This window comes from Somniosus microcephalus, chromosome 26 (assembly GCF_052327205.1).
Source record: "Somniosus microcephalus isolate GS21.2 chromosome 26, FLI_Smic_1.0, whole genome shotgun sequence".
Lineage (NCBI taxonomy): Eukaryota > Metazoa > Chordata > Chondrichthyes > Squaliformes > Somniosidae > Somniosus > Somniosus microcephalus.
In genome coordinates, this window is record NC_141012.1 from 11,704,216 (window position 1) to 11,727,961 (window position 23,746).

The window sequence follows — 23,746 nt, forward strand, 5'->3', positions numbered from 1 at the left end:
TGTATCAGAAGGAGCATGTTCCTCGACAGTTATGGATTGCTTGCCGATGTAACCCCAAGCTCAGTTGAAACAATGGCCCAGAAATTCGGGTCGGGGGCTTCCCGTGGGTGCAAGCCCCTGACCGGCACTTACCTTGCGCGCCGGCCATTGAGCTATGGGCCCGCGTGGGATTCCAATCCTGGGCCTCCTCCAACTGCCGGCACGCAGTACTTGCGTATCCCAGGGGCACAGTTAGTTTGATGCGTCCCCTGGGATCACGTGGGCCATGGAGAGCCAATGGTAGCAGGGAATGCTTCATTCATAAATTTGACAGGAAGACCTGTCAAACCTATAAATACTATAAGCCCCAAAACATCACTAAAACTTCAAATAAATTTTTAAAAAACATCACATTTTTTAAATAAACTATAAATTACATGAAATAACTATTTTAAACAATAATTTAAATTTTTGAAAAAATTAATTACATTTTCTAGCGGGGCTAAAAATAAACTTACCTTTCTTTAAAGTATTTAAAAATAATAAACCTGTGGAAAAAATGTTTTAATTTTAATTAATTCACCACTTACCTTGTAAAAAGCAGGCCTTGCGCCTGCTTTTTAAAAGTGTAACTCCTGGAGACTTACCCTCCCGGGAAAACCTGCAATAAAAACGTAAGTTCGATGCGCACGCGCTGCCTCTCCCGCGCACGCGTCCCACCTCTGAACCCCTGCTTTCAGGGGAACAGAAGTGCCGGTTTCCCGCGCATGCGCAGTGCATGCACGAAACCGGCACTTCCATTGGGCTTACGGGTGAGTACCCCGTGCGTACTCACCCGTGGAGACCCCAATTTCTGGGCCAATATGTTACTCCAGTGCCAAGCCTCGTGGTCGCCTGGGAAGAAAGATGCTAAGAGGGCAGCATCAATGGCCTCCCCTGCTGCTGCCTTGATGGTGGGGCCATTTAATTGCTATGACTATACTAAGCAAGACCTGGATTCAGCAGAGTCAGTGTCAGTACTAATGTAAACCAGGAGTGATGGTGGTGTGGGGGCGGCCACATTCCGAAACCTATCGGGAATCATCTTTTAGTTTCCAGGAGTTAATGATGAATATTTTTGCTCTCAGCCCATTCTGAAAATCTGTTTGATTCTTGGTCCCGCTAGAAATGAATATCAACTAAACCAACTGCAAAACTATCCCCTGTTAATGTGAGGTCCTGCAAACTGTAGGCCTGAAGGTTGAATGCATCTACTGCTCCATTGTTCCCAGTGGATTGTTCTAAGTATGGGATTGAAGAAGCTAATACCCTGTACCTCTCCTCACAGTGATAAATTGAAGGGAGTGTACCATCTTTGATGAGTTTTCTGCTTCTTATTTACCTCTTCTGGGAGTTGAGATCGGTTCTGATGCTGCTGCTCTTATTGCCATCATGCTTTTGACCGTTAACCTTTCCCCTTCTCTCCCGAAGGCCATTCTGTAGCCCTCTGGTAAATTCCACAGGTGCCTATTCTTCGTGTGTGAGCTTCCATAGAAAGTGTCTGCAGCTTATTCAACTGCAGGGGGCGTTAGCGCTGAACCTTGTCTTTTTTTTTGTTGATCACTAAGACTGGAACATCGCCCGTCTCCGCCCCTGCCTCAGCTCATCTGCTGCTGAAATCCTCACCCGGGCTTTTGTTACCTCTAGACACGACTATTCCAACGCACTCCTGTCCGGCCTCCCACTTTCCACCCTACGTAAACTTGAGGTCAGCCAAAACTCAGCTGCCCGTGTCCTAACTCGCACCGAGTCCCGTTCACCCATCACCCCCCTGTGTCCGTTGACCTACATTGGCTCCCAATTAAGCAATGTCTTGATTTAAAAATTCCAAACCTTGTTTTCAAATCCCTCCATGGCCTCGCCCCTCCCTATCTCTGTAATCTCCTCCAACCCCACAACCCTCCGAGATCTCTGTGCTCCTCTAATTCTGCCCTCTTGAGCATCCCTGATTTTAATCGCTCAACCATTGGCGGCCGTGCCTTCAGCGGCCGAGGCCCTAAGCTCTGGAATTCCCTCCCTAAACCTGTCCGCCTCTCTTTGCTCCTTTTAAGACGCTCCTTAAAACCTACCTCTTTGACCAAGCTATTGGTCATCTGCCCTAATATCTCTTTATGTGGCTCGGTGTCAAATTTTGTTTTATAACACTCCTGTAAAGCGCCTTGGGACGTTTTACTACATTCAAGGCGCTATATAAATACAAGTTGTTGTTTTCACTTGACATCTACGCACACATGGAGGGGTCATTCGATATTAATCAGGAGCTGCGATCTTGGCTGATTTTTCCTCACCTTTGCCTTAATGACACTGTAGCCAATCTGGCCCATCACACTCAGCACAGGCCAGGGATGGAACTTGTTACCTTCCTGGTTTGCACGATGTAGTACCATTACTGAGGGGTGCCTTGACTTACTGAGGCATTGGGGAGCCATCTAGGTTGTTTTTACGTTGGCTATTTTTCCAGGGGGGAAACTTGTTTTCAACAGAACTCAAAACATGAGGGTGCGTTTCATGTACATCCACCGATAATGGGTGCAGTCTCTCAGAAAATACCTTGACGCTTACTGAGACGTCAAATATCTGGCATCTGAAAAATGATTGATTGTTAAATGATGACCGTAAGTCTCATGACCTATTTGTGAGCAGGAATTTAACTCTCACTAGCGGCTTATGAACATATAAAAAACGACAGACAGGAAAACACCTCCTGGCCTGTTCAGTCTGTCCCACATAATTGAGATGCCTAGTGTATCACAATACATACATTCCAGACCCCACCCATGCAATCTCCTGGGAGAGGCGGAAAAACAGATAAAAACCCAGGCTAATAAGGAAAAACATTTTGGAAAATTCCTCCCCGACCCCCTTAGTTCAGGAGCTCACTCCGGCCCTGATTAATGTTATATGATGTCTACCTCTTGATCTCCGCCCCAGCCAGAAACAGGTCCAGCTCTTGCTTAAAGGAACTCAGCCAATCGGTGTTCACCACACGAGCCGGCAGCCTGTTCCACACGTCCACTATTCTCTGGGAAAAGAAGAACCTCCCAACATCTAATACAATAGCAAAATACTGCGGATGCTGGAAATCTGAAATAACAACAGAAAACGCTGGAAAAACTCAGCAAGCCAGGCAGCATCCGTGGAGAGAGAAACAGAGTTAACGTTTCAGGTCTGGGACCCTTTCGTCAGACGAAAGATCATCGACCTGAAACGTTACCTCTGTTTCTCTCTCCACGGATGCTGCCTGGCTTGCTGAGTTTTTCCAGCATTTTCTGTTGTTACTCCTAACATCTAATCTAGTTCGGATTTTACTTAACTTGAGATTGTGACCCCTGGTCCGCCCTAACCTATTTAGTTGAAACAAACTGTCTGCACAATCTGGTCTAGGCTTTGTTCAATCCCCCGGTATACAGGATTGCCGGCAGAAAGGCCTTGGGTCCCGGTTATACAGCAGGGAGATCGCCTTGGTGCTGAATAAGTATCTGGGGAAATTTGCCTGAATCTGTTGTTGTTGAAAGCCATTTGCCATTGTAAAGATGTGCTCAGATTTACTTAACATATTTCTGGAGTTATGTGGAGGAGTACATAATAAATCTAACTAATGCTAAATACTGACTTAGTAAACCACAGTCAGAGAATAAAAGATTTTATTCATTACCTTCAGTGACAGCAATGGCTATATTTTCAGAAGTCGCATCAACTATAATATACCCTTTGATAGTTCAACTCTCAACAATCCTGTGGTACAAGTGGTAGGATGTGAGTTTGCACCAATAAAGTCCAGATACTGAATGCCATATCTCAGCCATTCTGCTGTCGGAGGTCACGTTCCTCTTCACAGGAAGGAAGGGAAAATGGTCATCCTTTCCCTGCACCTTCTTGCTCCCAGATCACCAGCCCATCCTGTTGGCTGGGGAATAAGGAGACGTGCCTCGAAACGGAAATAAATAATTTTTTTAAAAAGTTTAGAGTCGGCCAGAAAATGGGACTGAGAGTGAGGTGGAATTATCGGAGATTAAGAAAGTCTTGCATGTAGGTCGCGCCGCATCAGATCCCTGAGTCACAGGTAATCTATTCTGGTGGTGATGGTTCAGAGTTGGGTGGGATTTTTAATATCGAGTTTAACGTGTTATCCAGCTCATTTGACAATGTGGCACTCCTTTAGTCCTGGAGTGAGATTTGAAACTACAACCCTTTGACTCAGAGGTGAGAGTGCTACCAAATGAGCCAAGCTGAAAGAAAGAAAGACTTGCATTTCTATAGCGCCTTTCACGACCACCGGACCTCCCAAAATGCTTTACAGCCAATTAAGTACTTTTTGAAGTGTAGTCACTGTTGTAATGTAGGAAACACAGCAGCCAATTTGCGCACAGCAAGCTCCCACAAACAGCAATGTGATAATGACCAGATAATCTGTTTTAGTGATGTTGGTTGAGGGATAAATATTGGCCCAGGACACCGGGGAGAACTCCCCTACTCTTCTTCCAAATAATGCCATGGGATCTTTTATGTCCACCTGAGAGGGCAGACAGGGCCTCCGTTTAACGTCTCATCTGAAAGACGGCACCTCCGACAGTGCGGCACTCCCTCAGCACTGCACTGGAGTGTCAGCCTAGATTTTGGTGCTCAAGTCCCTGGAGTGGGACTAAAACCCACAACCTTCTGATTCGGAGGCAAGTGTGCTGCCCACTGAGCCATTAGCTGATACACTGCACTCAAGCTGACACTCATCCATGCACATGCTGATGCCAGAAATGACTTTGTGAAGTCTTGATTCTTTTGTTGCTGTGGTTATGGCCACAAGGGACCATTTTAATTGGTTTGTTTGGTTCTCCTGTTCATTGGCAGTAGTTTGGTTGCTAGGAGAACCTTTGTTGTTTGATGCAGGATATCTCCCAGTGAGGGTTAAAAGGCGACAGGTGTTAAACTGTAAACAACAAGTATACTCCATTATACTAAAATATGGAATGGAAGTAGTTCTGTGAAAATTGGATCTCATGGATGAGCAGTGCAACCCAAATTGTAAAGATGCACATAATGTAATCAGATTCTTTATTCCACATAGAAGCTTAATTTCCTTAATTGCCTTTGTATCTGTGCTCCCATATTATTAAAGCCAAAGGTTTTTAATACATTTAACAATGTATTATTCTCTCTCTCGAAGCTGCTGATTCCCTTTGGGTATGGTTGTTTGGATGCTGGTAGCCCTCTGGTATCTTACCCAAAGACCCATTCTTCATGCTTGAGTGGCCATGCAGGCTATTCAACTGTGGAAGGCTCGACAGCTGAGCCTGATCCTACTCTGTCCAGATGTGCACACGTGCACTTATCAGAAGGTGCTGATTGGATAGCAAGCAGGTGCATGAACACCTCCTTCCCCAACTCAGGTGCATTTGCCTTTGTTTTTAACCAGTGTTTGGAACAGTGAAGTAATCACTTTATCCTGCTCACTGTAAGGCCACTCTAGCCCGGGGTCAGTTTGGCTCAGATGTTAGCTGCCTCACCTCTGAGTTAGAAGGTTCCTGCCCCACTCCAGCACACGAGCACGGCTGGCACTTCTGTGCTGTACTGAGGGAGTGCTGCACCATCAGAGGTGTTGTTCTAATGAGATGTTAAATCGAGGCACCATCTGCCTGCTCAGGTGGGCACTATTTGAAGAAAAGCAGTCTCCTGGCCAACATTTATCGCTCAACCATCATCACCAAAGTTAACTGGTCATTTAATTATAGTTTTGTGGGATCTTGCAGTTAATAATTTGGTTTGCCTACAAAACACCAGTGACTGTAACTTCAGAGTAATTAATTGGCTGTGAAACACTTTGGGACATAAAAGGAGCTAAAGAAATGCAAGTCCTCTCTTCTTTCTATATATTCACCTTTGCCCGCTGGTTGCATTCTCTGTTTTGTTTTGATTCATTCCTGGGATGTGGGCGTCGCTGGCAAGGCCAGCATTTATTGCCCATCCCTTGAGAAGGTGGTGGTGAGCTGCCTTCTTGAACCGCTGCAGTCCGTGTGGTGAAGGTGCTCCCACAGCGCCGTTAGGGAGGGAGTTCTAGGACCCAGTGACAATGAAGGATCGGCGATATATTTCCAAGTCAGGATGGTGTGTGACTTGGAGGGGAACTTGGAGGTGGTGGTGTTCCCATGTGCCTGCTGCCCTTGCCCATGCGTTTATTGAGTTCTGATCAGTGATACTGCTATCAGGAAGCACTTTTTCGCACAAATGGTGGTAGAAATCTGGAACTCTCTCTGTGGGTGCTGGGACCATTGGAGCTTTCAAGACCGAGATGGATAGATTTCCGTTGGGTAAGAGTATCGAGGGATATAGAGCTAAGGTGGGTAAATGGAGCTGAGGTGCAGATCAGCTATGATCTAATTGAATGGCGGAGCAGGCTCGAGGGGCTGAATGGCCTCCTCCTGTTCCTAATGGCTTAGTCAGTAGTTCGTTGTTTTTTTTTCCTGTAACCAGTGGCAATGTGAAAGTGGCACAAAGGACCCTGGTGTGATTGCTCTCTGCCCATCACAGCTCCACAGAGCATAATTGTTGAGACCTTTGAATGCTGGGCTCTGGGAGGTGCAGTCTCAATAATGGAGATCCTAGGAAATACAAGGATCCAGGAGATTCAAATGGCCCAAGCTATTTCTGGCCTGCAGATCGACAATAGCAGCATTGCTTTAGTTAACTAAAATGAAGAGGGAAATGGTCATTGACTAAAACTCTTGTATTTTTGTCATTGAATTAAAATTAGAACAAATATATTTATTTTTTTTACAAAAATTTGCGATAGCAAGATGAGACTAAAACATCAGTGGTGAGTAATCCACAAATTCTGGCTCAGATGTGGAAATTGAAATGAATGAATCTAGTCCTGTTCCCAATGGCTGAGGGGTCGATAACCAGAGGGCAGAGAATTAAGGTGATTGGCAAAAGAACCAGAGGCGACATGAGGAAAAATGTTTTTAGGCAACGAGTGGTTAGGATTTGGAACGCGCTGCCTGATAGGACGGTGGACACAGATTCAACAGTAGCTTTCCAAGGGGAAATTGGATAAATACTTGAAGGAGAAAAAATGGCTGGGATCTGGGGAAAGAGCCGGGGGAGCGGGACTGACTGGATTGCTCTTCGAAAGAGCCGGTGCAAACTCGATGGGCCGAATGGCCTCCTTCTTTGATTCTATAGTCTCTGCTGTCACTGAGCTCCAATTTATTTTTTCCAAACATTTCATCTGGTCCTTGTGGGTTTTATAAAACAACAATTAGAACAATTTTAGAAACCTTAAAGACAGTAACTTGGATCTGAAAAGCACAAACTAAATTTATGACTAAATGGTTTTTCACAAGATTAAAACTAAAGAATCACTCAAATTTGGGAACAAAAGAGTAGACAGCAACGAGAGTTGGCTTTCTTCCAAGAATATCACGGAGATGAAACTCAAGGTGCAGAGATGAGGCTTAACGAAAGAAAGAACTTGCATTTACAAAGCACGTTTCGGATCCCAAAGTACTTCGCAACCAACAATGTACTTTTGAAGTGTAGTCCCTGTCATAATGTAGGCAAACGCAGCAGCCAAATTGAGATAACTGAACTGATAATCTGTTTTCGTGGTGCTGGTTGAGGAATAAACGTTGCCAGGACACCAGGAGAACTCTCCGCATGTCTGCAATTAATGCCATGGTTCTTTTCCATTCACCTGAGTTGGGCCTGGGCCTCGGTTTAACACCTCATGTGAAAGACGGCACCTCTGACTGTTCAGCACAACACTCTGACTGAGAGGCAAGAGTGCTACTACTGCTGACACTAGAGTGGCAGATTATCTAAGTCTTGAACCGTAGAGAGGTACCTTGTACGCTTCAAGTGCACATAGGAGACTCTTGGGCCCGTTGTCCATGACTTTCCGTCCACTGAAATAGATAGATGACCCACAATTTTCCCCTGTGCATGTTGAGGACTTGAAAATATCTAGCCTGAAAAGTAAAGTTGAAATAATTTCTGTGACTGAAACAATGCTGGGCGAGCATACTGTTAAGAGTGTCCAGTCCATGCACTTAACACTGAACCCTCATTTTCTCTCTTTCAGCTCCAGATGGCCCTCCTATGGACGTCATATTGCAACCTGTCACATCTCAGAGCATCAGAGTAACCTGGAAGGTAATTTTATTCCTCTCCCATTGTAGGCGCACAGGGCTGCAAGATTTCAGGCCATTTCTGTATTTTACTCCCTCGCGCATGACGCCTGGAATAACATCCTATTATTTGTTTGTTTTCAAAATCCTTTCTCAATTTTTCATGCTTTCCTCTTTTTTTGGGGGTACGGTTCTGTGGGCACCTGAAGTCCTCTGGTGTCTTGCCCAGACTGGTCACTCTTCGTGTTTCAGCCTACACACAGTGAGGCTCAGCAGGCTATCCTACCATGGGAGGCATGAGAGCCAAGCCTGAGCCCATCCTCATCACTTGTTTCCAATTCTGTCACGTTCAAAGCTTGGAAGGCATTAGGACCATGCAGAGGATACAGGCCTTATGGTCAGCCTCAATTCAAGGCTGGACCTTTTAAAATTTATTTTGGTCCATCCAATTGGTCCCACTTGCTCTCCTGAAGGTGCGCTTTTGTCGGTAGGGTATTCTCCCATGCCTCAGCATTGAGAGCCTAAACATTAACCGCCTGCAACTGATTGATTGATCATATTCAAGCTCAATCCTGTTCTCACTTAATGTTCACACATGCACACTACACAGGGCAGTTTACAGGATAGTGAAGGAAGATGGGAATCGCTAAACGAAAAAAGGCCATGGTCCATCTAGTTCGCCTGCTGCCATCTTGGTACACATTGTACAACAATAATGGAGCTTTTGACTAGCAAAAGGAACTAGTGACTGTTGAAAGAAAGAAATCGTCACACAGGCAACATGCTTCCCCCTCCCCAGAAGAAATGGGGCAGCTTTATGATTCATTTAAAGAAACACTTATATTTACATAGCGCCTTTCACAACCTCAGGACGTCCCTTTACTTTTGAAGTGTGGTCACAGTTGGAATGGAGGAAACGCGGCAGCCAATTATGCGCACAGCAAGCTCCCAGAAACAGCAATGTGATAATGACCAGATCATCTGTTCTAGTGATGTTTGCTGAGGGATATATGTTGGCCAGGACACCCCCTGCTCTTCTTCAAATTGTGCGGGGGTATCTTTTATGTCCATCTGAGGGGGCAGGCCGGGCATCGGTTTTGCCTCTTATCCGAAAGACGGCACCTCCGACAGTGCAGCACCGCCTCAGTACTGCACTGGGAGTGTCAGCTAAGATGAAGTGCTCAAGTCACTGGAGTGGGGCTTGAACCCACAACCTCCTGACTCAGAGGCGAGACGTGCTGCCCACTGAGCCACGGCTGGCACCAATCAGGTGTGGGAACCCTGGCTGATCTTTCTCATTTGTAGGCCAATAGCACTGATGCACTCTTGCCTCAGGTGAGATCAGCAAACTCAACACGAACCAGGGATCAAAACCAGGACCTTCCTGATCTATCAGTTCCAAAGTGAGCCATTAAGGGGTGCTCCAGCTGAACCTATTGACAGTTGCCCTTGGAAACAGAAAATGGGCATGAGGGGGTGGGGGGGGGGGGGGGGGGGGGGAGAGGGGAGGGGACTGGAAATGGGAACAGAGAAAGAAAAGAATCAAACAGTTAAAGAAAATGGTGAAGAGAATCGTGATTCCAGGGAAGGAAATAGCGAGAAAAGGTTACAGCTTTGAATAATTAACTCAAAGCATTTTTAAATAAGATTTCAATTAAATAAACAGAGGAAACTCAATAGGAACTGGTGAACAGGATTTATTCCACATGTGAGGGAGTCTGGTGGATAATAAGCGACCAGCTGCACCGTTAATTTAAAGTAAAGCTAAAATAAGTGTAATTTATCTTCAACGGGAATTCTGCAGACACAAAGGGCACATTAGGTTCTTTATTAGGTTATGGATACTACCAGAAGCGTACGGGTTAGGAAAGCGTTCACACATAACCTGCTGGAGGATGGAGGCTGTGAGGAGGTTTTATCACCGTGATTTCATTTTAAAGAACAAAACAAGTCAGATCATTTAAAAAGTGTCAGCGGTGGCTCAGTGGGTAGCACCCTCGCCCTCTGCGTCAGAAGGTTGTGGGTTCACAGTCCCACTCCAGAGACTTGAGCACATAAAGCTAGCCTGTCACTCCCAGTGCAGTGCTGAGGGAGCGCTGCACTGTCGGAGGTGCCGTCTTTCAGATGAGCCGTTAAACCGAGGCCCCGTCTGCTCTCTCAGGTGGATGTAAAAGATCGCATGGCACTATTTCGAAGAAGAGCAGGGGAGTTATCCCCGGTGTCCTGGGGCCAATATTTATCCCTCAACCAACATAACAAAAACAGATTATCTGGTCATTATCACATTGCTGTTTGTGGGAGCTTGCTGTGCACAAATTGGCTGCCGCGTTTCCTACATTACAACAGTGACTCCACTTCAAAAAGTACTTAATTGGGTGTAAAGCGCTTTGAGACGTCTGGTGGTCGTGAAAGGCGCTGCATACTAAATGCAAGTCTTTCTTATTTAAAAAAAAATCAGCTTATTTCTTAAAAGAAACTAAAACCTTCCACACTCAGAAGCTCCCCCTGATGGCCCAGTGGATGACTGTCCTGCCGATTCTGGCTCTTGAGTCCCAGGGACCAGGAAGCTCGTAGGTTCTTTCCCCAGTCTGCGCTGGTGGAAGAGTGGAACTGCAGAGTGACAAGTTGACACAGCAGGTTTCCATTGTCAGTGTGAACAGAGGAATTTATAATGGCAAACAATTACATGCAGCAATGTTCCCTTTATGCCCCGAGGACGCGCAGCGCTCCAGGGATTTCGATGCCAAAAAAAAGAAAGAAAATGATGAAGAGAATTGTGATTCCAGGGAAGGAGAAGGGAAACAGTGGGAAAAGGTTAAAACCTTTAGGGGGAAAAATTCGGTTGATTTGCGCCTCCCCGTGGGGGCGCAAAGCAACTAACGCCTCAGCGCGGCGCCGCTGACGCCTCCCGTGAAATTCAGCGGGAGGCTAGCGGCAGCAGTAACCGTTAGCGCCTGCGCAGCGCCCCGCTCACGTCCCGGCTGCGATCTTCAGTAGCGCCCCCTGACTTACTGCCAGATGCTATGTCCGACGGGGTCAGGGGGGGCCTACCTGCGGTCGGGGCGGCGCTAATTAAAGGGAAGGTGTTGGGCGGCCGTTTTTGTTTAATAAGGGTAGGAGGGCCTGCAGTACCACGGCGCGATGTGCCGCAGCGCCACATAGCGCCGTGACCTTCACTCGCAGCGCCTCAAGAGGGAGGCAGAGCACTACCAGTAGCGCCTTGCTTCCCTCTTGGGGCGCTACCGGTGAATTTCGGGTGCCGGGGCACTAAAAGTAGTTAGTGCCCCAAAGGGGGCGTGACTTAATTTTTCCCCCTTAACCTTTTGAACGGCTCGTGCGCATCCCCTTAAAGGGGCCGTGCGGTGGCAAAAACAATTAGAGGGAACATTGACGTGCAGACGTAAGATTTTTAATGTATTAAAACGTAGATACAACAAAGATACAAAGGATTTTTAAATAAGATTAAAATTAAATGAACAGAGGAAACTCAATAGGAAGTGGTGATCAGTATATAAAATGTATAAATTAGATTGACTGCACATTTTTGGTCCATGTGAGAAGCGACTGTTTCTTTAAGATTTTTTGTTGCTTGTGGTTAAATTGAAAATGATATATTCAGCGCTGGACAATTGAGGGTAGGATCACCTTATTGCATGCTGGTTGCTCAATTTGTGAACGATGCATTTTGACTCCAGGGAGTGGTCGGCCTGTTTTCAAGACAAATCATTTCCCCCCCCCCCCCCCCCCCCCACCCCCCACACAAACTGTCTTCCCTCCTTTTCTCCGTTGACAGTATCGGCCCATCTGATCTTTCAGTTCCAGATTTCGAGGATTTTCAGGGGGGATTTTTTCTCCCACTAACATCCATCCTCTTGAGGAGCACATGGATTCCCACACACACACAAAAATTAAGAAGTTAACTTTTTTTGAGCGACAGTTTCTCGCACGTTTGGTCACGCAAACTGCCCGCTTTCGTCATTTAGGGCTGCATTCTGCCGCGCGTTAAAATAAAACATTTCAATAAGTAAAAACACACCACCGCTGGCATTCCTTTGTGATTAGTGACTGATCTAAAAAGAGTACTGAGTGCTTGGTGTGAGTATAAAACAAGGCTTTAATCAACTGTTTCAAAACCATGAGATTTCTAGTTACATCACTAGTTCCTAGTTACAGAAACATCCTGAGCAAGCTGGGCCCGCGCCCGAGTATTTATACTCCTTGGATGGCACCACCAGCTGGCCGCCCAGTGTTACTTCATGAGTAATGATAAGATTCATGACATTGACAATTTATCAAGAGCTCTAATTTTGTTGTCGTTGTAAATGGAGGATCGCGAGGTCGTTTTTCTCGGTTTCTTTTCCTAATTGTTTTGTAACAAAGAAGCACCAGTCAGCACTTTTGACCCAAGGGGCTGATAGAGCACCTCTTATTCTTGCTCCACCACCTTAATGTTGCAGAGTATTGGAGAGCTAACAAGGGAGGTTGCAGTGGTAGCTGTTGCAGGTTTCATCTGCTCCCATTGAGTCAGGCTCCTCTCCACGAGAGAGAGGGGGAAAGCAGAGTGAATCTTCCAAGGGTCCTCAATCACCCACTTCATCGTGAGCAGCTCAAGGACTGGCCGATGTCTGAGAGCCTGCGATCCACTCTCTTGGCCACTGACGGTGTATGGCCTGAAGAGAACAGAGAACTCCTTAGAGCAGAGAAGATTGAGAGGAGGTTTGATAGAGGTGTTCAAAATCATAAGGGGTCTGGACAGTGTAGACAGAGAGAAACTGTTCCCATTGGCGGAAGGGTCGAGAACCAGAGGACACAGATTTAAGGCGATTGGCAAAAGAACCAAAGGCGACATAAGAAAAAACATTTTACGCAGCGAGTGGTTAGGACCTGGAATGCACTGCCTGAAAGGGTGGTGGAGGCAGACTCAATCATGGCTTTCAAAAGGGAATTGGATAAAGAATTGGAAAGAGAAAAAATTGCAGGGCTGTGGGGAAAGGGCAGAAGGAGTGGGACTAGCTGAAGTGCTCTTGCAGAGAGCCGGCACGGGCTCGACGGGCCGATTGGCCTCCTTCCGTGCTGTAACCATTCTATGATTCTATGGGGGAGAAATTCAGTATTGCCCCATTTGGGGCGCGATTATCGGCCGTGTGCAAAGTTTAGCGCCTGGCGCTAATTATCGCCTCCAACTGCAAACTCGGCTTCTATCGCCCCTGGTGGTGATTGGAGCGCTAAATCAGGTGCTACACACCTCTCTTAAGACGCTAACGCCGAGGAGTGAGGCGCTAACTCAGAGCGCTGGAGAAGCTCATGTGATGTCAGTCAGCAATGGAACACAGACACACTGGCACCGGCCAGTTCTTAAAGGGGAGGGTCGATCTTGCTCTCCATCCACACCCTGCTCATTGCAGCCTTGAATCTCAGCCTGGAGAGACCTGTACATCAAATCTGCTGGAAAGAACAATGGAGAGGCCCAGGGAAAGAGCTCAGAGTGCAGCCCCCATAGTCTCTTCTAAATCGATGCAAGGAAGGACAAATCAAAATAAACCTGCAAAGTGCTGCTCAGTACCCAAAACTCCTTCACACTGCATTGAATCTCTCCAGAAGTCTCTCTCTCTCTCTCTCAGAATGCATGGTGCAAAAATATCACCATCAAAAAAAGGCAGGAAGTGGTCGCCTTTAAATAGCGCTCCCCCAGTCCCTTCCTGATTGCAAAACGCTCCCCTCAACCTGTCGTTGCTAGCGGCAGGCGGTAAGGCAGGGGGCGCCACTCAATATCTAGTCTGGGGCGCTACCGGGGTGTTGCGCACTCGACTGACGTCACGATCTGCCAGCGCTGGAGATTATGGCGGTAGTGTTTAGCACCGCCACAAAATGTCTAGTTAGTTTTGTGAGCGGCGCAAATATCGCCGCGCCCGGGCGCTAGTTGCTTTGCGCCCCATTAGCGCCCTCTTAAGGCGCTAACGGGAGGTGCAAACCAACTGAATTTTTCACCCTATGATTCTAACTGGAACAGAACAAAAGAGTGCTTATATAGCACTTAAAAGAAAAAGAGAATGTGGAACTTGCTACCACATGGAGTAGTTGAGGAGAATAGCATCGATGCATTTGAGGGGAGGCTAGATAAACACATGAGGGAGAAAGGAATATGCTGATAGGAATATAAGGTGGGAGGAGGCTCGTGTGGAGCATAAATGCTGGCATGGACCAGTTGGGCCAAATGGCCTGTTCCTGTGCTGTAGACTTGATGTAATTCTATGTATATGAGAAAGAAAAATGCTTGACTGTGCTTTCCAGTCTATGAAATGAAATATCTCTTGGATTAGAGTGATGATCTCCAATCATAGGCAAAGCCTCAAGAATATTCAGTTTTCTGCTTCCAGTCCCTAGAGTTCATACTAACAGCTGTTGCCCTCCAATATTGACACTGAGGGTAACTTGCAACTTTGGTGAGGGAGAAGAAAACTGACGGTATTAAATCATCTGATGGTTATACACTGCAGTGGAAAGGTAAGTCAGGCGGGTGTCCAATGGGCAGCGGATCCTATACTGCCAGATTTTTTCCCCGCTAAAGTTGAAAGTGACCACCATAGATGTGTTCTATGTCTGTATATATCTAGGGGGCGATATTGGGTGCCTTTGTGCCTCTCTCAGGGCGCAAATGGCTTTGCGACCGGGCGCGGCGCTGACAACGACTCCTGCCATATTCGGCGGGAGTTTTGGGGTGGCACTATGGCATTGCGCCCCGATCTCCTTCGCCCAGAGATCATGACATCATCACCATGCGCGTCGCCCCGGACCCGAAATTAACTTCCGCCCCCTGCAGCAGCGCCGGTCGAAAACACCGACAGCTGCAGGAGGTGTGCATCGGGCGGCTGGCCGCATCGGGGGGCGATGACTGAAGGCGAGGTGGCTGAGGTAAGTTTAAAAATAAAACCTTACCTTTCTTGTTCCAGTTTTTTTCGCGGGTTCCTGCCCACGATCGATCAATCTGCTTGAGCGCCGGGCTGATCGCGCGGGATCGTGGCTGCCTCGGTGGTCCAGGCAGGTACTTTTTAAATTGCAGAGCCTGCGGCGATGGCCTTTCCCTTTAAGGGAGGGAAGGAGCCTTTGAATGTGACGGCGCTGCACGGCCCAGTGTGCAGCGCTGCTGAAGTCTCCGCCCCGCCTGCTGCCGATTGCGCTCCAAGAAGGAAGTGGAACGCTTGATTTAACGCTCCGCTTCCTTCCTGGAACGCAAAACCGAATTTTTTGAAAGCGCCTGGCGCTAACTTTCTCAACTTTTAAAAGTTAGCGCATGAATTTCTCCCCCCTAATGTTATATCTGAGTGAAATGGCACCAAGGGGACTGTGCTACTGTGAATCTTCCCCAGAATACAGGAAGGCAGATTCTAATTTTTACTTTTCCAATCCCCACTCTGCTCCCTGCTGCCCAGTTCCCAATGGACGCTGACAGGTATGAGGGTAGGAATCAACTGGGGCGCGGAAAGGGGGGGAAGAGTTTGGTTGGGCCTACGTGATTCAGAGCAGCTCGCACTCACTAATGGAATGGAAAGCACGATCTATTGGTTGCATGGCTAAACCCCTCGGCCTGAATTTATGGAGCTTTGTGTTTGATATTCAGGCACCCAAGAAGGAGCTTCAGAATGGGGTGATCCGGGGCTACCAGATCGGGTATCGGGAAAACGGCCCTGGCAGCAACGGTCAGTACAGTATTGTGGAGATGAAAGCCACCGGGGACAGTGAGGTGTACACACTGGACAATCTGAAGAAGTTTGCCCAATATGGTGTTGTTGTACAGGCATTCAACAGAGCTGGGACAGGCCCGAGTTCCTCTGAAATCAATGCTACGACACTTGAGGACGGTAAGATGTGTTCCAAACTTTTATATTTTTCATGCTCATCAGAGGATCTCATTGAAACTTATAAAATTCTGACAGGACTAGACAGACTAGATGCAGGAAGGCTGTTCCCAATGGTCGGAGAGTCCAGAACCAGGGGTCACAGTCTAAGGATAAGGGGTAAGCCATTTAGGGCAGAGATGAGGAGGAATTTCTTCACCCAGAGAGTGGTGAACCTGTGGAATTCTCTACCACAGAAGGCAGTTGAGGCCAATTCATTAAATATATTCAAGAAGGAGTTGGATATATTTCTTAAGGCTAAAGGGATCAAGGGGTATGGGGAGAAAGCAGGGACAGGGTACTGAGTTTGGATGATCAGCCATGATCGCATTGAATGGTGGAACAGGCTTGAGGGGCCGAATGGCCTACTCCTGCTCCTATCTTCTATGTTTCTATCAGCGCAGAGGGATGCTGAGCGCTGGAACCCTTTTCCAGTTTAGGTATTTTGAGCTCAGCCTCGACCACTGCCAGTTAAATACAGTGAAACTACATCCACTCTGTCCCAACTGCAGTCCTCTGAACTAACCTCAGAAAGGGACCTCCTACTCCACCAATGTGGACAATGGAGAAATATCATAATTACGACCCATCAAAGTGAGGGAGGTTATTGCTTAGAATTGGAACAGCTTCCATTGCAGGCACCCAGGGGGCAGCATCAAGTACTCCTAGGTCAGGCCCAGCCCAGAGTAAAACTCTACTCTTCCCCCCAACAATGTGTCTTTGGTCCAACCTCAAACGAGCGCCCCCCTACCTCACAGCTACTTGAACGAGAAACATAAAGCAGCGAAGAAATCGGAGCCTGGCTCACGTCGTTTAAAGGCCTGCCGAATTGACTGGTTACAAAGGGTAGCTATGAAACACAGACTCATCCAGGCCCCAGAAAACCACAGGCAGCCTGGCTGAGTGCGTGAATCCGTTTAAAAAAACCTATTTGCCAGGACTGCTCCGCGCAGCACTCTCCACACCAGCTTTGGTCCTCATCCAACATTTACAAAAGAGTACCAGGAGTTGGAAGCAGGCTAACTTCTCACTCAGAGGTGAGGACCATACGAGCTGCCGATCCAACGAGGCACTTGTGAAACAAGGGTGACAAAATGAAGTAACAATTGTGGGGAAGCCACTCTTTGAGGTGATGTGAAGCTTTAATGGCACTGAGCTATAAAAGTCATTCATTTTCTTTCCAATCTAGATTGTCTAAATTGTTAGATTCATACCAACCTAATTCCTTCATTAATTTGCGACACACGGGGGTAAAGATCTTACCTTGTCCTCACTTATGGAATCCTGGAACAGTAGGCGGTGGTGTAACCCAGTAAGGGTAATAAGAAATGTTAGATGAGGTGTGGAGAGTGTTGCACGGAGCAGTCCTGTCAAATAGATTTTTAAACAGATTCACGGACTCATCCAGGCTGCCTGTAGTTTTTGGGGCCTGGATCAGTCTGCGTTTTGTATTTACACAGAGTGTGAGAGGCTGCAGCCCCTCTTCCACTATTTGAAGAGGCTGCTCCTCGATTTCTGGCTGCACTTCAGTCCCACGCTCCTGATCTTTGGCCACCCGGTGCGGAGGGGGAGCGGGCAAGTCGGGTGGGCCTCCTCGTGAGTCTGCTTCCTGGGTCTGGCCAAGGTGGCCATCCACAGGCCCAGGCAGTGCGTGGTCAAGGGGGTCGTTCGGCCCGACTGCCTGCTTCTCTTCCGCGGCTGTATCTGTGCCCAGGTGTCCCTGGAGAGGGTGAGGCTTTCCGTGATCGGTGGGCACCAGAGGCACTGGTGGGCATAGTCCACACCAGGAACAACATTATGATTGAATTTGTTAAGTTTCCTTTTGTTTTACTTATAATTTGGAGTTATTGGTTATTCCCCCTTTTTAAAAAAGGGACACTTTTGTTAATTAGATTTTGATTGATTACACCTGCGCCATCCTAATTGGCATTTTATAAGAGCTAGATGAGGACCAATCCAATTAGAAAGCCTTCTGAGAGGTTATCAATCACTGGCTGAATTAGTGCTGGTGGGTTTATTTGACCTCAGTCGCTGCTGGATTTCCTCATTCATGGGATGTGGGCATCACTGGCAAGGCCAGCATTTATTGCCCATCCCTAATTGCCCTTGAGAAGGTGGTGGTGAGCCGCCTTCTTGAACCGCTGCAGTCTGTGCGGTGAAGGTACTCCCACAGTGCTGTTAGGGAGGGAGTTCCAGGATTTTGACCCAACGACGATGAAGGAACGGCCGATATATTTCCAAGTCAGGATGGTGTGTGACTTGGAGGGGAACTTGGAGGTGGCGGTGTTCCCATGCGCCTGCTGCCCTTGTCCTTCTAGGTGGTAGAGGTCGTGGGTTTGGGAGGTGCTGCCGAAGAAGCCTTGGCGAGTTGTTGCAGTGCATCTTGTAGATGGTACACACTGCAGCCACGGTGTGCCGGTGGTGGAGGGAGTGAATGTTTAAGGTTCTGTTGTGGTCCTTTAATAAATGGCCTATTTTCAAGACTAGTAATTTCCCCCCACAACCTGTCTTCCCCCTTTTCTCAGGGGACAGTACCGGCCCATATCGTCTTTCAGTTCCAGATTTCGAGGATTTTCGGGGGGGGGGGTTTCCGCTAACATCCACCATCTTGGCGAGCACATGCATTCCCACGCACACAAAAATTAAGAAGTGAATTTTTTTTTTAAATGACAGGTTCTCGCACATTCATTAACACAAATGCAACAGCGTTGACTGCGCACTGTCATCATTTGGAGCCGGATTCTGCTGCACGTTAAAATAAAACATTTCAATGAGTAAACACACCACCACTGGCATTTTTTGTGATTACTGACAATTTATGAAAAGCTCTAATTTTGTTGTTGCTGTAAATGGAGGATAGCGAGGCAGCCTGATGGTTCTCTGCATCTCTTCCTAATTGTTTTGTAACAAAGAAGCACCAATCAGCATTTACAGGATCTCAAAATCCAAATTACAGTGGATCTGTCGTCTAATTAAACTGATGTCAGCCTGGATTTACAATTCAATGATCAGCTTTTAATGAGTGTAGCACCCTGTAATCTCCATACACCGTCATCAGGCACACTATCTCTTAAGCCTGTTATCAGCATAATTCAGCATGGAATAATTGATGTCACACTATTCTAACACACAAAGAGGAGGAAGATTGCTTTGCTTCTAAACACTTGGTGGAACCACAAAAAAAAAACAGCTCTGGATTCTTATGACAGAGTTCTATGAATTACAACACAACGTCTGTCTTACCTGGTGATTTTATTTTAGAAAGAATCACCGTGGTTTTGGCAGGTGTCCAATTGAATGGGTTTCTTTGTGTCTGTGCGTGGAAGCGATGCCCGTCAGTGTCTAGGAGATAATTTTTGTGTTTTGTTTTAGTTTAATCTCTTGTTTCTCTGCTGTTCCCCTCTCTCCCCCTCTGCTTTTCTCCCCCTCGGCCTCTCTCCCTCTCCCCCCCCCCCTCCCTCTCTCCGCTCTCCCCTCTCCCCCTCTGCCTCTCTCCCCCTCTGCCTCTCTCCCCCTCTGCCTCTCTCTCCCCCTCTGTCTCTCTCCCTCTCTGCCTCTCTCCCCCTCTGCCTCTCTCCCCCTCTGCCTCTCTCCCCCTCTGCAACTCTCTCCCCCTCTGTCTCTCTCCCTCTCTCCCCTCTCCCTCTCTCCCCCTCTCCCTCTCTCCCCTCTCCCTCTGCCTCTCTCCCCCTCTGTCTCTCTCCCTCTCTGCTCTCTCCCTCTCCCTCTCTCCCCCTCTGTCTCTCTCCCCCTCTGCTCTCTCCCCTCTCCCTCTCTCCCTCTCTCCTCTCTCCCTCTCTCCTCTCTCCCTCTCTGCTCTCTCCCTCTCTGCTCTCTCCCTCTCTGCTCTCTCCCTCTCTGCGCTCTCCCTCTCTGCGCTCTCCCTCTCTGCGCTCTCCCTCTCTGCGCTCTCCCCTCTCTCCTCCCCCTCTGCCTCTCTGCCTCTCTCCCCCTCTGTCTCTCTCCCCCTCTGCTCTCTCCCTCTCTCCATCTCTCCCTCTCTCCCTCTCTCCCTCTCTCCCTCTCTGCTCTCTCCCTCTCTCCCTCTCTCCCCTCTCCGCTCTCCCTCTCTGCGCTCTCCCTCTCTGCGCTCTCCCTCTCTGCGCTCTCCCTCTCTGCGCTCTCCCTCTCTGCGCTCTCCCTCTCTGCTCTCTCCCTCTCTGCTCTCTCCCTCTCTGCGCTCTCCCTCTCTGCTCTCTCCCTCTCTGCTCTCTCCCTCTCTGCTCTCTCCCTCTCTGCGCTCTCCCTCTCTGCGCTCTCCCTCTCTGCGCTCTCCCTCTCTGCGCTCTCCCTCTCTGCTCTCTCCCTCTCTGCTCTCTCCCTCTCTGCGCTCTCCCTCTCTGCTCTCTCCCTCTCTGCTCTCTCCCTCTCTGCGCTCTCCCTCTCTGCGCTCTTCCTCTCTGCGCTCTCCCTCTCTGCGCTCTCCCTCTCTGCGCTCTCCCTCTCTGCGCTCTCCCTCTCTGCGCTCTCCCTCTCTGCGCTCTCCCTCTCTGCGCTCTCTCCTCTCTCCTCTCTCCTCTCTCCTCTCTCCTCTCTCCTCCCTCTCTCCCCCTCTGCCTCTCTCTCCCTCTTTGTCTTTTTCCCCTCTCTCTCCAATCCCGCTCTCTTTTTGTTCTCACTGTCTCCCTCTGTTCCCTTTCTTTTAAGGAATGACTCTGGCCTTGAATCTCCTCGGACTTTCTGCCCCGCTGTAACCTGTGGTGGAGGCTCGATTTACACACGGAGTTGAGGTTTTCACTGCACGGCTGGTGGAGTTATGGTGGTGCAGTGGCAGAAAGCCCAAGGAAATTCAGGGCCTGTGTCTTTGTGTCTCTGCCATTCTGTTTGTTTCTCTTTTCATTGGGGGAATCTCTGTGTCTGCCCAGTTTCTTTCTTTTTCTTTCCTTTCTCTCTGTCTCGCTTTCTCTTTCTCTATTTATTTTTCTCTATCCCTTTCTCTCTCTCTGTTGCTCTCTCTGTTTCTTTTTCTCTCTCTTTTTCTCTGTTGCTCTCTTTCTCTCTTTTTCTCTTTCCTGTTCTCTCTCTTTCTCTGATTCTTTTTCTCTTTCCCTTTCTCTTTCTTTCTTTGTTTCTCACTCTTTGTTCTCTTTCTCTGTCTCTGTTCCTCTCTCTTTCTATCTCTCTTTCTCTCCCTTCCTCTATCTTTTTTCTCTCTCTCCCTCTCTTTCAGCCATTGCTCTCTGCACAATCCGATATCCTCCTTTTGAGGAACCCCTCTTTCTCCTTCACTCTTCACCATGAAGCCTTGCGTGCAATGAAAGAGTCACCCTGTGGAGAATCATGACGACCAGCCTCTGTCGTTTAACTCTGGTCCAATACATCTATCATGTTCAATTACCAGTAGTGCGCAGGGACTGTACAATAAACATTTAATACAAGTGGTCAAAAAATGATGTGATTTCAGCTTTGAAATTTTAGAATAGACTGGCTGCTTTCCACCTTGCCTTGAGGATAATAACAACAGTTTCCAGGTCTTACAAAGTACAGAGCAAAAGGAATAAAAATGTATTGATTGTAAACACATTATCAGATAGGTGTTACGATAACTGTTATTCTAAGTGAGTGAATTTCAAAGAGCATTTTCTGTTTCATCCTAAAAACAGGCCGATGCTATCTGGTGATTTTCACATGGAGGATAAAACAATCGGCAGGAAAAGAGCAAGAAGTAGCAGTAAGATAGTTGCTATGGCTTCCTCCATAACTGTCTCTGCCCTGTAAAAAAAAAAGTCACCTTGAGGTGATTCAGCAACGCAAGAAGACATTGTATAAAAATGAGGATTTATTTTACTGTACGTTGACAGAAAGCTCCTGAAGTCAGACCCTAACTCACACCCGTTCACCCATCAACCCTGTGCTCGCTGACCTACATTGGTTTCCAGTCCACCAATGCCTCGATTTTAAAATTCTCATCCTTGTGTTCAAATCCCTCCATGGCCCTCACGCCCCTCTCCCTATCTCTGTAACCTCCTCCAGCCCCTACAACCCTCGGAGATCTCTGCGCTCCTCCAATTCTGGCCTCTTGCACATCCCCTGATTTTGATCGTCCCACCATTGGCGGCCGTGCCTTCAGCTGCCTGGGCCCTAAGCTCTGGAATTCCCTCCCCAAACCTCTCCGCCTCTCCATGTCTCTCTCCTCCTTCAAGACGCTCCTTAAAACCTACCTCTTTGACCAAGCTTCCTGTCCGAATATCTCCTCCTTTGGCTCAATGACAATTTTTAAAATCTGATTACGCTCCTGTCACGAGCCTTGTGACGTTTTACTACATTAAAGGTGCAAATTGTTGTTTTGGGAGAGCTTTGAAAGGTATGAGTCGCTGTAATATTTTGTTGTCAGGTCTCCCTGGTCGCCCGTGGCAACGCACCAACAGGCACTCCCACACCTCCGCCATTGCTGCTCTTCTGGCTGTTTCTTGGCAAGCGCATGACAGAACTGTCAGTGGCATTTCCTTCCCAGTGCAGTGACCAGTCACACTGCAGTCTGGGGTCTGTTGAGTTTGGGTGCCCCACTACCACAGTGCCACGGGGTAGAGTGGTTTGGGCTACACCAGCTCTCAAACCTTCCTGTATTCTTCTTTTGAAATGGTAGAATATGATTGGGGGGAGCGGGGAGGGAGAACTTCCAGCTCCAAAGCACTTCATACTTCAGCTAAACATCAAAGGGACTCATTAATTAGTTAATAATCTGCCCTAGGTGATAATTTAACTGCACACAAATTGCAGTAATTAAAGCACCCTATCGTCATGTCACGTTATAACCGTAGATGGTAATATTATTAATAATTATAAAGAATGGTGAAAGCACGTTGGGGTTTACCAGTGTAATCCTGTCAGATGATTTTTTTTGTCCACCAGACCAGTCACTTCTTTGGATGTTCTTGGTTTTCAGTTTACTGCTTGGGAGTGGGGACGTGGTGGTGCTTAGGCCCTTCCCAGGGAGGCCGGTCTTCAGTCGGATTCCGAACATGGGAGGATAGCAATCAATCTTGCACAGTGAATCATGATTGAAAGGTGGTGGCTTCCCCAGCTGGTTATTGAGTAAATGCTCCATCCAGTGTTGCATTGAGCCACACACATCAGACGATGGTGGCTGCTGCTTTAGCTGGTCTCCTACTGGTCCAGCAATGGAGGACACTTTGACTGGGGTCCTCGCTGGAGTTTAGAAGGACGAGAGGGGATCTCATTGAAACTTATAAAATTCTAACAGGACTAGACAGACTAGATGCAGGAAGAATGTTCCTGATGGCGGGGGAGTCCAGAACCAGGGGTCACAGTCTAAGGATAAGGGGTAAGCCATTTAGGACAGAGATGAGGAGGAATTTCTTCACCCAGGGAGTGGTGAACCTGTGGAATTCTCTACCACAGAAGTCAGTTGAGGCCAATTCATTAAATATATTCAAGAAGGAGTTAGATATATTTCTTAAGGCTAAAGGGATCAAGGGATATGGGGAGAAAGCAGGGACAGGGTACTGAATTTGGATGATCAGCCATGATCTCATTGAATGGCGGAGCAGGCTCGAGGGGCTGAATGGCCTACTCCTGCTCCTGTCTTCTAAGTTTCTATGGGGGAGAAATTGGGTGAGTAGCGCCACCTGTTAGCGCCTAAAGAGGCAGTCAGTGGCTGTAGCGCCACTGGCTGCGTCTGCAGCGATATTCAGTAGGGGCGCTAATGGTGGCGTTAGGCATTTGCGCTGCGCCGCCACTGATGACGTCATC

General features: G+C 47.7%; 1 protein-coding gene across 2 annotated transcripts in view; it reads left to right on the plus strand.

Moving 5' to 3' along the window:
• dscaml1 (Down syndrome cell adhesion molecule like 1) overlaps positions 1–23,746 on the plus strand; it is a 703,857-nt gene that overhangs the window by 536,304 nt on the left and 143,807 nt on the right. For both annotated transcript variants that reach the window (XM_085967838.1, XM_085967839.1), the window contains 2 exons: positions 8,093–8,163; positions 15,757–15,997. In XM_085967838.1, the coding sequence (XP_085823964.1) occupies positions 8,093–8,163; positions 15,757–15,997 (312 nt within the window). The remainder of the gene's footprint in view (positions 1–8,092; positions 8,164–15,756; positions 15,998–23,746) is intronic.